Source organism: Bemisia tabaci, chromosome 10 (genome assembly GCF_918797505.1).
Source record: "Bemisia tabaci chromosome 10, PGI_BMITA_v3".
Taxonomy (NCBI): Eukaryota; Metazoa; Arthropoda; class Insecta; order Hemiptera; family Aleyrodidae; genus Bemisia; species Bemisia tabaci.
Genome location: NC_092802.1, coordinates 1,140,748 through 1,158,279, shown reverse-complemented (window position 1 = coordinate 1,158,279; position 17,532 = coordinate 1,140,748). Strand labels below are relative to the sequence as shown.

The 17,532-nt window shown below is 39.0% G+C and overlaps 1 protein-coding gene across 2 annotated transcripts in view; it reads right to left on the bottom strand.

Annotated features, from left to right (window-relative positions):
• The window catches only part of NaCP60E (Na channel protein 60E), a 362,748-nt gene that overhangs the window by 191,223 nt on the left and 153,993 nt on the right, over nucleotides 1–17,532 (bottom strand). For both annotated transcript variants that reach the window (XM_019053311.2, XM_072305268.1), the window contains exon 2: nucleotides 2,119–2,327. In XM_019053311.2, the coding sequence (XP_018908856.2) occupies nucleotides 2,119–2,327 (209 nt within the window). The remainder of the gene's footprint in view (nucleotides 1–2,118; nucleotides 2,328–17,532) is intronic.

The following is a 17,532-nucleotide window of genomic DNA, read 5'->3' as shown; positions in this document are numbered from 1 at the left end:
CCGATTTGGACCGCGTCCAGCAGAAAGTAACCAAGCCACATCATCTGTTCCCAATTTGAATAGGACGATATAATTGTTCTCATGAAAACGATTGTGCGGATCTTCGTAAAAATTTCAGTGAATTTTCCGCACAGTACGAAACACATTTCTTACCATTTTCCAAGGAATCCGCACTATTGTTCTTTTTTAAAAAATGTAATTGCCTTATTAAATTTGGCAATAGCGGATGTGGCTTGGTTCCTTTCTGTTAAGCGCGGTCCATTCGGTGTTTCTACGAATTGAAAAATCAAATATAGAACCTAGCTTATTGCGAGTGCACTCGATGAGTTGGACGTATTTCTATCAAACGGAACTATGTGCATTGAAACATGAACCCTGAGACCAATAAGAATATATACATAACAAAGCTCACGTCATAATGCACATAGTTCCGTTTGATAGAAATACGTCCAGTTTGGGTTAAGTCCCCCCCCCCCCCCCATGTATACAACTTGAAAGACTTGTCAATTAATAGAGGGGTTCTGGTTTCGTGCTTGGCCGCTCTCTAATAAAAATTTCAGGGGAAAAGGAAGGAGATTTTTTCATGGAAGAGGAACTGCGCTTGAAGAAATGCCGGAAGGATTAAGCAAGAAACTACGTCACGCGTAACGAAACTGGGCTCGAGGTACTTTTCTCTGAGATCGCGCCGCTGTTGGAATGATGAATTCTGTTTTCAACGAATCTTTGAAGGAGGCAGAGAATAGTCAGTCGGAATGTCGCACACCTTGGCCTACTTTTCGTAGAATCTGCCGCCTCTACTTTGATGCAGGAATGGACGAATACTTAATAAATGTTTCAGTCGCCAATGGACCACTTAGACAGGGTACGAAGTTAATCATTCAATACATGTTCTTTAGCCAGATTTTCACTTAGACCACGATTCTCGCATCGAAATTACTGAAATTAACTCCCAATCAAGAAATCAACGTTTTTATGTTACATTGGTCACGGGAATTTTGAATTGCCCGGTCACAAGAAACGCAACCCATAGTTAGGCAAATTGCGCCTCACAACAGTTTTGGCAGGCTTCTCAACCGAACATTGTCCCTTTCCCACCCTTTATCGTGTAGAGTGTAAAAAGTTTGCTATAGCCGAGTCAAAGCGGCAAGATTGAGGTTGCCAGATGTTTATATCGCAGGGATTGTTATGGTCAAGTTAAGTGTGCGACTTGACTCACGTAGACCTTTGTATTTTTATGAGCGACAGCTTTAAATTCTCGCGTCAAGAAACACAAATATCTTGGTTAGGAGTTGATTTCAGTAATTTTCTTCGCACGAATCGTGTTCTACGTGAAATTTTGGCTAAAGAAACATGCTTAACTTGCGTACCTAATGCGTATCTGGTGTACTGCCGTGCTAAGGAAGAACGCCGTATGAGCCTTCATGCGTTGCTAAGTTTCCTTCCATAAAAATCAAAATTACCGAGAAAATTGTGAATATTTTTTTCCAAAATTTGTAGACACTTTTGTACGCAATTTAATTTAAAAGATCTAAAAATTTCAAATAAAAATGTGCATGAGTCAATTAGAGAGGTCGGACATGAAATTTTTGACGAAAATTGCAAATTTTGATCTTTATATTTCGTCATTTTTCAAGCGGTGATTTTAGAAGAGAATGTCACGAGGAATCCAATGAAACCACTCTTAGAGCCCCAAATTTTATTATAAACGGAATTATGAGCGTTTAAAGTTTCCAAATTTTGTCGGACCTCTCCTATTGCATCGATCCACGGTGCGGCAGTCCAGTGGTCCGTTGTGTAGCTGGAGGATTTCATGTACTTACTCGGCCTCTTCGACGGGATCGGTTTTGGCGAGAAAGACGCAGTTAAGGAGGATCAGAAAAATTGGAAAAATAGATTTTTTTTTTCAATTATGTCTCCTTAACCATCCGTCATATCTTCAATTGTCGGGGAATTTCACCAAAATTTGTCAGGGAAATGGCAGGGAGTTTCATTTTCTAAATTCTGTGGCAACCCTGAAGAGATAGTGCATGATTTTCGTCAAAATTACTTTTTTATCGAGGGGAATCTGGCAACTCTCGGATGCTCATACGGCGTTCTTGGAGGATTTCATGTACTTACTCGGCCTCTTCGACGGGGTCGGTTTTGGCGAGGAAGACGCAGTTGAGGAGGATGGTGGTCATGACGACGTAGTCGAAGTACTGGTTCGTCGAGAGGAATATGCAGCTCCGCCGGATCGGGTTCCAAGGCGAGAAGAGGAACAGCGAGGCCGTCGCCGTGAACCGGTGGATGTAATTCTTCCGAAACCGCTTCGATACAACACAGAACGTCTGAAACACAACCAAACACCATCCCATCAGATAACTTCCAAACGCTTCGTCCACCACAGACTCTTTAACATTGGGGGCAGTTTATGAGTGGAAAGAGAATTTGGGACCTTCACTGGTAAAAAAAATCTCTTGGATCAATGCAATGGTGCATTGACTTAAGAGTGCAGTTTCTTGTCGCCGGATTTAAGAGTCTTGAACTTTTGTTTCAAGCGAATTTTGCATTGATTCAAGCGAATTTTGCATTGATTCAAGCGGATTTTACATTGAAACAAGAGTCCAGACTCTTAAATCCGGCGACAAGAAACTGCACTCTTGAACCAAGAGGTTTTTTTTACCAGTGTTAGACATAGAAGACGACGTATGAAAATCATAAAATTCTTCAAAACACCGAGAAAAAAGCATCGCAGCTATCAAATAACCATATATTCTCAATACCAATACGGGCCTGTATTGGTACCGGGTGGTCTGAATCACCCGGTATAGGTCTATTTTTGATGAAATTTCACGTTGAATTTCAATGACTTGAAATTTCAGAAACTTTTTGAAATTATCTGAAATTTTTACGTGAAATTACAGGGAAGATCTCACGTTGATGACGAGCTCATAATAACGGGCTCGTAGATTTGGTTGAAAAATTGTCTGACTCAAGATTTGGTTCCAAAAGAGAACCAAATCCCTTCGCAAAATGTTGCCTAAAATGACGTTAGACCTCAGCTCAACGCTTCATAATTTGTTGCAGGCAAAAGGTAAAAGATCGAACTTCCAGTTCATTTCATCCGTCAATTTTCGGGATGAAATAGCTTTGAAAATCGACGGCGGTATAAATTCAGAATACACGCCCGTCCGATGAACCGTCGCGTCGTCAGGCGTCACCTATGCGACGCTCGAGCGAAACTCAAAGAGCGAGAATTGGGCCGAAAGCATTATGCCTTGCTAAGGAAGAACGCCGTACGAATATTCGAGAGTTGCCGAATTTCCTTCGGTAAAATGGTTTTTTCCGAGGAAAGTTACGAATATTTTTCCTTGAAATGGACCACTAGACAAGGTACGAATTTAAGCGATCTGATACATGTTTCTTAACCAAAATTTCACGTAGAAAACGATTCACACAACGAAAATTACGGAAACCAACTCCTAACAACGTTAATACGTTTTTATTTCACATTGGTTACGAGGAATTTGAACTGCCCGCTCCCGAGAAACTCAAAGCTCTACGTGAGTCAAATCGCCCACTACACTGGTTTCAGGAAGCTTCTCAATCGAGCAATGTTCATTTCCCACCATGTGTTGTTCAAACTATTAGCAATTTGCTATAGCTGAGCCAAAGCGTCAAGATTGAGGTTGCCAGATTTTTATATTGCAAAGACTGTCATGATAACGTTTAGCGCGCGATGCAAATCACGTAGAGCATCGTGTTTTCATGAGCGGGTGGTTTGAATTCACGCATCAAGAATCATTAAATATCTTCGTAAGGAGTTAATTTCGGTAATTTTCGTTGTGCGCATCGTGTTTTACGTAAAATTTTGGTTAAGAAACATGTATCAGAATGCTGAAATTCGTACCTTATCTAGTGGTCCATTTTCAGATTTTTTACACCAAATTTCGAGCAAAATGTTATGAAATCTCGGAGGAGAAGTATTCGCAAATTTTCCTGAAAATTCGTTATGTTTCCGAGGAAATTCGGCAACGCCCGATGGCTCATACGGCGTTCTTCCTTACGACGGCAGCATTGTCGCCGACAAGAGTATTAGATCTCACCGGGGGCTATTTTTACGGCCGCGAAACGTGGAGGAGTATTTTACACGTACGCCGCAACGACATTGTGTATGCGCGACGCCGCCGGAGCATTGCGGGTGGCATAAATTTCATGAAGGCGCATCGAATGACCGACCACGTCTGCCGACGGATGGACGAGACGTCGACGTCGATGGCGGTCAGCCCCCCCCCCCCCGCCCCCCGCCCCCCGGCCGGCGCCTCCTCAAAGTGCCCGGCTAATAAATTCAATTAGCGTTGCCGCTAAAGTGCCGCTAATGCGTGTCGCCGCGTATCGTTTGAATGTTAATTATTCACCTCGGGTTTGTCGTCGAAAAATCTTCACTTTTCCACCATGAGACAATGCTTTTCGGGGGAAGGATAGGTGCCCATAAGGATCTTTCTCGCCCCGGATACTTGTCTAATATCGCAAATGCTTCGGAAAGTTCGTGAGTTAGGGTTGCGGTCAGAAATTCAGGGAAAACCGGGAAATGTCAGGGGAAATGACGAAAATGTGAGGGAAAATTTGTTGAATAACCTTCATTTGCGCTCTAGAATTTGTTTGAGGTTTCGAACAAAAAATTTTGCCTAAAAACCGTTTTCGATTGTGCCTTCTTAACCGTACGTCACATCCTCAATTGTCAGGGAATTTCGCCAAAATGTATCAGGGAAATATCAGGGAATTTAATTTGCTTAATTCTGTGGCCACCCTGGTACGTGGTGGTGAATTTCGACTTTTAATTTCTTCACCATACATGTCATAAAGACACTGTTGAGACATTAAAAAAAAACTTGAAACCTTGTAAAGAACATGAGCATGATTATAAGGAGTACAATTATAATGGTGGTAGTCTGGTAAAGTCTATACAATATGCTTATCGTAATGAAAAAAACAATGCATTTGAACAGTTGACTAAATTAGGATCGTATATTGATAAAACTGCAATGCAGCCTACCTAATACGGAAACTAAACCAGGGCTGAAAATCATCGTAATATATATCCAAATTACAGCCAAGTTCTTTTGCTGCTGCTACGTTTGCTGGCGGACCATCGCTTGTCAGAGCTTTAATTATGATGCTAGATCCATGGGCAAGTTCCAAACTTTTTTTAACGAGGTAGTCGTCAAGAAAGGAAAATCCCTGACACAACAGCCTTCGCCAATACACGAAGTTTCATCCGTGCGTCCTTTAAAATGCTTGCCAGATCCCTGAGCATATTTTTTTTTTTTTTTTTTTTTTTTTTTTTTTTTTTCCCACAAGGAATATGATCAAGAGTGGCGGTAGCCACCCCCGGTCGAGGAAAATGACGTCCTACTAAAGTCCCGATAACAAACGGGTGGCCGACACTCTTAGTCACAGGCAACTCCCTTAATCTGAAAATTGATTCGATTTAGAATGGAATTCAGAGCAAACGGCGGCACGGATTCCAACGATCTTGGTGTCTATGGACGCAGCTAAGTTAGCCGGATGGCGTTTAAGGGTTTCATTAAGATCCATTGAGTTTTCAAAAAGTTATAAGCACTTAATGACCCAAAACAAGGAAAATTTTACTTTTTACTTTGCCGGGAAATTTGAATTTCAAGAATCCAGGGTCCTGAGAAAGTCACTCAAACTCCGCGATAACGGTAAACCTTAGACCCATAAAAGTGGGTACCTAAAGAATCGTCATGTTACCGTGTCCATGGGTTTTTACAGTTTTTTAACATTCCTAGTGATCTAAAAGAGAAATTACGGAAAATACGACTAAACTGCCCGTCATGACCATCTTTAACAACAGATTTCTCGCTTACCCGGCCGCAGATCGTAATGGAGCCTATATAAAGGGCACTCCGTGAAGATGTGAGGATTTCATTTTGCCACATAAAAAAGCGCTTTATCTCACGGATAATCCAGCATCCGCTTACATCCTTCAAAATTTTAGCTATAATTTTTGAATTTAGAAAAAAACCAGTAATATAATGGTTCAACGCCATTGGTTCATTCTGTTCAGGTTCGTCCGAGTTTCGGGAACGAAATTCCTGTCGTCGTTATCAACCTCCATCTACTGTATTTATTTGTGAATAATGAACAGATTTAATTTAAAAGTTCAATTCATTTTAGATCCTAACTAATATTACACACTTATATTATTACGCCCACTTTTATCCCGATACACTACTTCATTGGTTTCTTAAAAATCTCAAGTGATTTCTGGTCGGTCGTTACCAACCTCTTTAACTAGTTGTGAATAGATTTACCTAATTTGGATAAGAGTTTAATTCTTTGTAGATGCTAACTACTATATGTACGTACTCTTATTATTACGTCTCACGTGTTCTACTGGAGCCCGATATACCTTAATTTCTCTTAAAATGTTCAAGTGATATCTTTATTTTATTGAACGATATGTGACAAAATTTTAAGTGAGGTTATGTCGTCATGTTTATGTCAGTACCTGACCGAAGCGATAGATGTAATTCCGGTAAATTACGTCAAAGAAATTACACCGAAATTGTGCCAAACTCTCCAAAGGAAGCAGCATTTACATCACAGAATGTATTCTCACTACTAAAGTCTAAAAATTACTGGAATATGAGCCTCGGTCTTCACATGCGACTGTCACTGAACTTCGACCAAAATTTATTCGCTCTATATCTTGCCATCAACCTATGTGCTCTGGAGTGATTATGCTTCTCTGAAGTGTATGTTATTTACATTAAGAACATGTTTCCTTCATGATTTATCTTGGAATCCTCCTATCTCTTCTACCGTTCTTGTTACGCGCGGCTTGCGTACCTGAGTATGTGAGGCACAATTCCATCCCTTTTCGGAACAGTTCAATCATAGGTCAACTGAATGTCACATAATCAAAGGTCTTTGACTGTGAGCATTTGCTCAAATTGGTTTCTTCTGAGTCTCTTTGATTTTGCGTCAGGAGTTGTTAGAAACATCATTTTGCCCAACTTTAGTAACAAGGTCTTTAATGAAAGGTATGTACTCGTATTATTCTCATAATTTCATAAGTTGATGATGAAAACACAATGAAGGCTTCATTTTCTTGCATCGATTACCGTGTGAAATGGGTGCGTCCATTCTTCCTCCGTACAAAAGCGTAACAGAATAAATTGCTTATCTGTTAAGAGGACTACAGTAGTAACATACGTAGGTGCCAGTTCCTACCTAGTTCCATTGGAATAAGTGCGATTGTGTCAATCAAGGCTGAATACAATTATATTAACAATTATCTTTTTATCCAGCCAGAAGTATGTCTTCATGATCCTTACTTTGTCTATGAGCCTTGCCTGATCGCATCAGCCCCAGTAAGTGAGAGGATATACCCACCTAAATCGGAATGGAAAGCTTTGTTTAAATCGCCGCCCCTCTTTCTTGCTGCTTATGTGAGGGGATAATCTCCACCCTGTTAATGGATATTTAATCTCAGTTCTCTGTTTTAAATGAGGACCAGTTTGCTAGAGGGAGCCTCTGTGTCATTCACGTATTGAGTGTTTGTTTACATCAAGTCATAAGGTTATGTTTGCACCCACTTATTGCTATTTATACTTATTGCTAGATGTGTTACTGAAGTATTATTCCATTTTGACCTAGCGAGTGCTTTCTAAGCTCAGCTCCCAGCATGTAATTACTCCAGTGAAACAGTGCACGTAAAATATCAGGTGTTCGGAGTTCAGTATTGACCTACCTAGTTTCTGCACCGCTAATCGTCCAAGGCTGAATGTGATTAGATCAATTGGTATCATTTATGAGAAGAAATGGAAAGCTCGCATATCACCTTCCATATATTAACTAAATGCTCTTATCAAGAGATTGCCGTTTCGGTTGATGTCTGTCAGTGAACCTTAAAAACTCAAGGAAACTAAGAGGTAAATTTTGCAATATTTTATCCTTAAAATGCCTGTATTACGACCAAATACTTTCTTCGTGGCTATTGCATTTTTTAAAATAACTTAAGGCACTACCTAGGTGGGCAAGTATATGATTTGACAAATTTTATGGTGAAGCGATATTATTCGAAATTAATCCAAGAGAAAGACAAGCTATTTCATTGCATGCGCAGGTATTTTTTTGCAATGGCCGATACTTAATAAGGTCAGTGAGAAATTCTCTTAATAGGTATTCATTGTCAGAACCTGCAGCCTGATTGTCGAAATTGTGTGTTTCTCGGGTAGACATAGATGACATAGGTCAAAAGGCGGTACGTGATTGGTCGGCGCTATGTCTTGTCGCTGTTTTGTCGTGCCTCTGATGGGTGGAACCCTAGACAAGCTAAAGGCATCTCTTAAGTTTCTGACAGTATGTTGTCCATTCCACCAGACAAAGGCACGATAAAGCAGCGATAAGACATATTTGATCAATAACGCTCCACCTTTTAACCAATGTCATCTGTGTCTACCTTTCAAACACAAACTTTCAACAATCAGGCTGCTGGCACCCTCAAGTTAGGAAGATCATTTTATGCGATAAGTATGCCTGTTGCCAAATTTTCAATGAGAAATTAAGTATTCAGGGGAAATGAAAATATTTCTCATTTCATTGCAATCATCGACAATTTTTCTTTTACAATGCTCCTTAGAGTATGGTGTACCTAGAGTCTGTAGGAACAAAGTTTGGATGTTTGGATGCTCTAAAGAATAATAATCCCAAAAGTCATGAAAATACCTAGCTGGTTTAAAGTCATGCCACACCAAATAGACTCATTTTGGTAAAATTTGTGCTCTACTACTTCATTCACTGGTTGTTTCATGAATAATTCATCATTCCATACAGAGTACCTATGATTTATAAGGCAACGCTCTCATGAATTTCCATTATCATCTGATAGGTTGCTGAGTGATCAAATTCAGTATCGAAAAACTTGCTGCTAGCATTAATACAAACATAGGTGCGCTTAAGAGGGATGATGTGCGTAGTTGAAACAAATGAGCAAAATTATTTTATCACTTGGAATAAGCTTACAGTGTAATGCCTATGACAATAAGTTATACTCTTTTTCCATTAATTTTCTCACGCAGGTAAATGACAACTCGATAGCTATTTAACCCCTCCCCCTCCCCTGTCACCCTTTTCCTGTGAGCCTTTCCAATAGGTACTGATACATTTGACTACCTTAGGTAGCCCCACTACTTTCAACTACCTATTTCCAGACTGATCACAAAGTCAGTGGGTGCTATTAAAATTTCCGCTGAATGTGTTAGTGCTTTAGCAGATGTTGTTTACTTTCCATTCATTCAGGATTTTCAAATAGCCAATAGTACCTACTTAATATTTTATGGCCACACCTTTCTCCATTCAAAAACGAGCTGATATAAACTACAAAAACCCTCAAAAACATTTTCGGGCAAAAAATCCGGTCGAGGAAATTGACGTGTTACATCTTATTAACCAAAAAAATTCCCTTTCACCCCTCCAAGAAGGTTGATAAAACTAAGTAAGTAACTATGAGATGGCAAAAAGCTCTCTTAAATTCTCAGGGTCCATCAAGGCCACATATGTCCAAAAACTTACTCTATATGGTTTAAAAAAAAGAAACAAAAAATAATCCCTTAACAATAAGAAAATTTAAAAAAAAAAAACAAAAACAAAAACCGATTATGTGGTTCACAGATATGTACATAAATCCTTCGAATGAACTTGAAATCACAAAATCGGTCGAGAAAATTTAAATGAATTTTCTCCTTCAATTATGAGTTCCGCAACAAGCACGACTCGCTTGAAGCTTTCCATACACGAGCCGCAAGAAACTAATTTCTTCTTTCTTACCTACTGATTGTGAGGAGAGCGGGAGCATTTACTTTTTCCTTCATTTATACAGGATGCAACAAGCATGACTCTTGCGTTTGCAGAAACCCTTTCATTAAGGAGATCGCGAGAGCCTTTACCGCGTTCATTTCCAAAAGGGATTACTCCAGAATTTCATGCATTTTAATAATTTAAACGATTCATCTGTTCTTCTCTTCTCTCCTTCTGTCCATTGACAGAGATACACAATTTTTCCGACTCACTGACGCGACCGGCTCGATGCGTAAACAAGTGTGGATTACCTCTAAGGTATAAAAAAAAAAAAAAAAAAATCAGAATAACACTTACATCACAGCATGGGTGTGAGTTTTCTTATATCGAAACTTAATTCAATTTCTTTAAGTAACTCCTCTTGTCAAATGGGACCCATTTCGTGAAAATGAAAAAAAGGAAAAGTAAACGAAAACTTTTAGCCTTCTCACCATCCAAATCATATGGTAAGCTTACAGTAAAAGCAACCATGATTTAGATGCAGCGAAGTTAATCGAAAGAGTCTGAAATGTACCTATGTGGTAAAATGGGTCCACTGGTAAAACTGAAGCTGGCGTCAGGGATAAAAAGGCATCGTTTCACTGAGAGCATCGAGCCGGTCGCGTCAGTGAGTCGGAAAAATTGTGTATCTCTGTCAATGGACAGAAGGAGAGAAGAGAAGAACAGATGAATCGTTTAAATTATTAAAATGCATGAAATTCTGGAGTAATCCCTTTTGGAAATGAACGCGGTAAAGGCTCTCGCGATCTCCTTAATGAAAGGGTTTCTGCAAACGCAAGAGTCATGCTTGTTGCATCCTGTATAAATGAAGGAAAAAGTAAATGCTCCCGCTCTCCTCACAATCAGTAGGTAAGAAAGAAGAAATTAGTTTCTTGCGGCTCGTGTATGGAAAGCTTCAAGCGAGTCGTGCTTGTTGCGGAACTCATAATTGAAGGAGAAAATTCATTTAAATTTTCTCGACCGATTTTGTGATTTCAAGTTCATTCGAAGGATTTATGTACATATCTGTGAACCACATAATCGGTTTTTGTTTTTGTTTTTTTTTTTTTAAATTTTCTTATTGTTAAGGGATTATTTTTTGTTTCTTTTTTTTAAACCATATAGAGTAAGTTTTTGGACATATGTGGCCTTGATGGACCCTGAGAATTTAAGAGAGCTTTTTGCCATCTCATAGTTACTTACTTAGTTTTATCAACCTTCTTGGAGGGGTGAAAGGGAATTTTTTTGGTTAATAAGATGTAACACGTCAATTTCCTCGACCGGATTTTTTGCCCGAAAATGACATACTGTTCGGGGAACGCACTTCCCTTATTTATTTACACACTATTTCCACATTATTTATACTTCCTTCACATTACGGAAAAATGGATTATCAGACTCTATTGACTAAAATCAGAGCTATGACCTTTTATGTCTTGAAGTTTAGAATGTTTTTTTTTTTTTTTTTTATTTTAAGAGCCTCAGCGCTAAAATATTTTGTGAAGAAAAATGTGAATTTTATTTTAAGGTGATTCATTCCAGTTTCTGGCTCAGTCGGACTGGCACGTGATATATTGCATTGATTAAGTCAAAAATCTTGCAGAGTTTAACTTTTTAGCTAAGAAAAGGACGCGATCATCAGAATCATTCTCCGCCAAAAATTGGCTCAGTCAAGAGAAATAAAAGGATAATTCTTTTTTTTTTTTAAAAAAAAAAAAAAAAAAAAAAAAAGTTTGCATTTGATACATTCAATAATCGACTTCTAACTTTCCCTCACAAAAGTGTCATTGAATTTTCTTCTTTTTCCTTTGAACAGGTTTTGACACCATCACGTAGTATTTTATTAATTTGAAAAAAAAAAAATAAAAATGGAAAGTTTATTCAGTAGTTCCTATTATGTTCCTTTATCCTACGCGCACCTGACTAATTCACAATATTGTTTGAACTTTGTTTTGAAGGAGATTGAAAGATTGAAAAAGCGGTTACGGAAGCTCCAAAGTACGGAAAAGGCGAATGTTGAAAACGGCCTAAATACTGTCAAAGTGGACGAAGGTGGACTCAACCCTGTCAAAGTAGACGGATCCTCTAGTCCTCGCCTTGCCAAATTAGAGAAGAACCCTCTGAGAGAACGAAATTAACCAAGATTCTCGAACATTTTGTTGATTCTATTTGTTTTAAGTCTCGAGGCAAGATTTTAGATTTCTCCTAACCTGTTTTTTTTTTTTTTATTATTTTTACTTTTGTGATTATCATGCATGTAGCTTCTTGACGAAGACCTTCACCTTACGAAAAAAATTAACGTCTTCTCTTGCTTCCGCATACTATCGCAGAAGCCATCATTTTGAAAACGAATCCTAGTGCACTTTTTTCATCCGGACTCTTTCAAAAATTTGAGGCTCGGTGCCGTCAGTAAGTTTAATTCTTTCAGGGCTAAGTCCAGGGTTATTTTCCTCGCATACTTTTCGAAAACGCTTTCATTACCAAGAGTTCGTGAGGCAAATTAAAATTTAAGTTTTATCCAAATATAAATGTTAATCTTAAGTTTAAAAAAATATAAAATTCTACAGATTTAGATTTAAATTTTGAATTAAATTATTTAGATATTTAATTGAAAGAATAAAATATAATGATTATACCAATATACAGTCTACATTTAGATTAATAATTAGGCAAATAATTAGTTTCAAGCTGATTCAAATGTCGGGTCGATCCACTATCGAGAAGGTCAGTTGGACTGCATTTTGCAATTTGGAACTATAAATTCTGGCTCTTCTGGAAAAACACGTATGTGCATGGGGAAACTAATGGCACATACGTTGTTAAAATCGGGCTAGAATGTATTGTTTCAAATTCCAAAATGTAATCCAGTTAAGCTCAAGTCATCCAAAGTCAAAGGCAAATGTAGGCCGTAAACGGAAGGGGCTGCTTGTACTTTTTTCTGAGTGTAAAAGCCTTGATCAGGGTTCAGACTCCATAGGTTTAAATGGAGAAAAAAAAAGTTGCCAACCTGCTGGATCCGGGCATGTGCCACGATGCGCCAACTCATGCCGAGACGCTGCCCGATTTTTATCGACTTCCGGAGATTCGTTATTTTATACATTCTCCCGGGCGAGCGGTGCTGCACTCGAGGGCCGGCTTAAGTGGGAAAAACGAAAGGCATTCAGTGGCGAGGCGTGAATGATCGATTATCGATGTTTCCGCATTTGAAGCCGTGGTAATGAATCGATTCTTGAGGTGTTCGTCGCGAGCACCCTGTTTATCGATCCTTTGCCATGGCTTTAAATGACATAGCGATCGATGTATCGCAAAGCACGCCGCGCCACCGAAGGCGTCGTCTTGCAAGTCGAAAGCACTCAGCGACGGAATAACTCGTCAGCTCAGTTTACGAGATCACGCTCCGAGGAGCCCGTTCATTCCTCATTACCGAGCGCTAATCTCCCGTCCTCGGCAGAAACCTCGTACGTCCATTCGAATTCCGTCGAATTTCCTCCCGAGAAAACGTTCATTTTTCACGGAACTCGTGAATATTTTCCTCGGAAATATTTCGATAGTTTACCTTGAGATCCAATTTAAAGTCTCTGCTGAATTGTATGCTCGAAGTAATGTAAAGTTTTTATCTTTGTGTTTTATCGAAGGAAACTTCGCAACGACGGAGTTTCCTCACGGAGTTTTTCTTAATAAGCAGTAATCCCGTCTTACCCGCCGATCGGCAAAGGAAACGCTTTTCCGCGAATCGGGACGCGATCGGATCGAAAGGCTGCGATAACAGAAAGGTGGAATAGCACGTTATACAGACGCGCTGGAAAAAAAAAAAAAAAAAAAAAAAAAAAAAAAAAAAAAAAAAAACACATTGGATCTAGAGTCCAGACTCTCGGAAACATTGACAAGAAAAAGTACTCTTGATTCAATCAGATTTTAGCTTAAATCGAAAGGGAATCCGCTCAAATTAAGAGGCTTTGTTCTTGATTTAAGCAAAAATCCGATTGAATCTCGAGTATTTTTTCTTGTCGATGTTTTTAAGAGTCTGGACTCTAGATCCAATGTTTTTTTTTTCCAGTGCGAGGTAAGAATCGAAGCGTTCGATGGTATGGTTTTTCGTCAAGATTTTACGTGAAACACATTTGGACGTATTTCTGCCAAACGGAACTATGTGCATTGAGAAATGAGCCCTGAGACCCATAAGAATCTGTGCATAACAGGGCTCCTGTCATGATGCACATAGTTCCGTTTGGCAGATATAAAGTCGAAATAAAGTTAGAAATGTTGATGGAGCTCATCGATAATACTGTGTTAATATAAATCATCGTAGAGAAAATTCAGTAGATGTTGTAGGGGCATCCATCCTGAAGATAGGCTGTGACGTACACGGATCGGCATTGTGCTGCTACACAAAAAGCACATTGTTTAACAAACTGTATATTAAATTATATCACACCTGTAGATCTAGGGGCATCCATCCTGAAGATAGGCTGTGACGTACACGGATCGGCATTGTGCTGCTACACAAAAAGCACATTGTTTAACAAACTGTATATTAAATTATATCACACCTGTAGATCTAACAATAAAAGTTTTTTAATCGACTATTATTTACTAAGACTGCAAATTCTGATTTCTCTACAAAGGATTTAGTTCATCATAGTTTCACCTTAAGAAAGAATTATCGAAACTTTTCTGCGTTGTCTCTTAGTTCCTTTAAAAATCCAAGGGCCGATAATCCTTCACACAAGGCCGTGATAGTATAAGGCTGGTTTTTCTCTCATGAACGTGTGTAATTTCATTACAATGGAAGTGTTAAAAACAAACTTATCACTCAATATGTCGTATGTTGTTACTCCCTTGTGTAATAAGTCATCGAGTACTGCGAGTACATATTTGAAATATGCATCCACAACTTCGGGCTGCGTTTTCCCTTTGTAAACGCCGATGGTAAAAACATAAATATCACTGGAATCTTCATATTTATTCCTTGGTTCGTTGCTTAATAAGTCATCAAGTTCCGCAAGTACAGCTTTAAAATATGCATTCTTATCTGGCAATTTCGTGTTATTTCTTCCAGTACCTAATGCGCTGAGACTGCACATTTGTCCGATTCTTGATGCAGTTTATGTGTGCAGTTTCTCTGGCGCAGTTTATGTGTTCTCTACCCCTTGTGTGTATGTTCCTTTTTGTTTGCCCAATGTAGACTTTGTCACACTCGTTACACTCAATTTAGTGTATACCGGCTTTCATTTGGTCGTCTATTGGCTCCTCCAATTATTTGGAGAACTTGCCCCAGGAGCACGAGGATGAGGGCGGCGTCCAAGAGGCGGCGGCGGTTTCTGCAGGATCTGATGGCGGCGCTGAACTGCTTCTCTCTGCTGCTGAGCACGTCTTTGGGAGCGCTGGAAGTGGTGGGCTAAGTTCCTTTGCGCCCAGTTAAAACTGACCTGGCTCACGCCGGTCTGAACTCAGATCATGTAAGATTTATTTGGGCGAACAGACCAACTCTTATACATTTTTCTTTATAAGTTGTTCTTAATCCAACATCGAGGTCGCCATTTATTTTGTAAATGAGAACTCAGAAATTTAAAAAAATTATAATTAATCAAAATTTATAATTAAAAAATATATAAAAATGTAGAGATTTAAATTTAGATTTTAAGTAAAATTATTTTAGTATTTAATTAAAACTAAATTAAATCAAATAAAATAAAATGATTAAATTAATATACAGTCTAGATTTAAATTAACAATCAGGCGATTACCAGGTTTCCATCTGTTTATCAAAAACATAGTTTAAAGAAAAAAAATTTTAAATAAATTCTGCTCAATGAATGAATTAAATAGCTGCAGTAAATTAACTGTACTAAGGTAGCATAATATGTTGCTTTATAATTAAAAGCTTGAATGAAAGAAATTCATGACGGAGGGCCCAAAGAGAACATTATTTCTTTTTTTTTAATTCTACATTTGGAAGGAAGCGTTAACCCACGGGGATTATTCGTAAAGACCAGGCAGGAACCCATTCTTTCACTTCTGATTCATTCCGACATTTAAACGAAAATCAGTCGAATAGGGAATTGCACATTTGTCGTTTAATGATATTATGTGAATAAAATCATCATCATACCCGGGGACAAAATTAACGGAAGACACTTAAAAAATCATAAAGATCATCTTAGATTTATTTATAGACACTGCCGTCTTACACTTTCATTAGGATGTCAGCCGGCGTTATTGTAATGGGCTGACACAAGGAATTTACACATCTTTTTTTCGGGAGTATGGTAAATTCTACCATAATTTTTTTCAGCGAAGTATTTTCTTCCAAACAGTATCTTCATACGAAACAGTTGCCTCTTATATTTCATATTTCCACTCGACTTTCCTCATTAATTTTTCCGGTTGCATCTCGCGATTGCGACGGACCGAAGTGCAGCGAAGCGCAAGTTGGAGATGAGGTGGTCGGTCGCACATATCTATAAGTTATGAGGAGGAAAGGAGAGCATAGCCGAAAACAATCGAATCTATTTGTTGAGTGAACTTGGGCGGAAGTTAAGTGCGCGCGTGGGTGCCGGGCGAAGGGCAGAGATTTATGCTCGGAGTGGATCGGAGCGCCGTGTCATGGGATCGGGTCGGGGCTCCGGCCCCGCCGCGAAAGAAAGCGGACTCGGCAATCAAGTTCGCACTTGTTTTCCAGTCCTCGATCGGCGCCCAACTTACAACTTAAGCCCGCCCCCCACCCGCATTCCGCTCAACTTCACTCATTTACCTTCACATATTCTCGCCCTCCGGCGCCTTGCCAGCTCCACTCAAAAATCCACCCGGATTTTATTATCTCCAGCATAACGGCACACCGGCGCCTACAAACCTAATGGGGATACTTCACGCATTGCGCAATGCGTGAAGTATCCCTGTTAGGTTTGCAGGCGCCAGCGCGAGTTTCGAGCTGGCAGCACGCCGCACAGTTCGGCATCCTTATGAACGAAGCGGACGAAAATCGGTAAAAGACACTTAACTTGAAATAATGGAAGTAGTAGCACCGACATAAGAGAACCTTCTGGCACCAACACAGTAAAACACTCGAGGAATAAGACAATGTTTTATCTCAGGATTTTTTGTGTTTTTTCCGAGAAAGGTTCATTTGAATTCGGCAATCTCGAATGGAGAATTTGCATGCAAATTTTTTATTGCTTCATCTGAAAGTGCTTAAAGACCTGATTTCACAGTATTTTTCATAATTTTTTTCTGATATGGGAAATAGTGTAAAAATGAACTCAAAAGTAAAGAAATGCACCGCCTAGTGACGTCATCTGGCAGCATTTCCCATTTTAAAACGCGTATTTTAGAAGATTAGATCATTTTGTCTTATCTTCTCCAATAATTGTTCAATTCATGAACCAAGGGTATCGTCGTTCTCAGTTCACTCAGCAATTTCCTCTTAAACACGAAATTCATCAAATTTCAGACACCTGCAAATCCTCTATTAGCCCTATGTTAACAATGTATAAAAGCAACGTAAAACACCCTATTTTTAACTTCAAATATCCCTGATGGTCGCAGAAAGTAGCAATATCTTTTTAATAGGATCGAAGTTGGATATGTGAGGTTTAAAAAAAAATTCAACCACCCAGAGCATTTTGCGTTTCAAGCGAAAAATCTTCATTGGAAGTGGACATCTTTTTCCCGTGTATTTCTTATGGA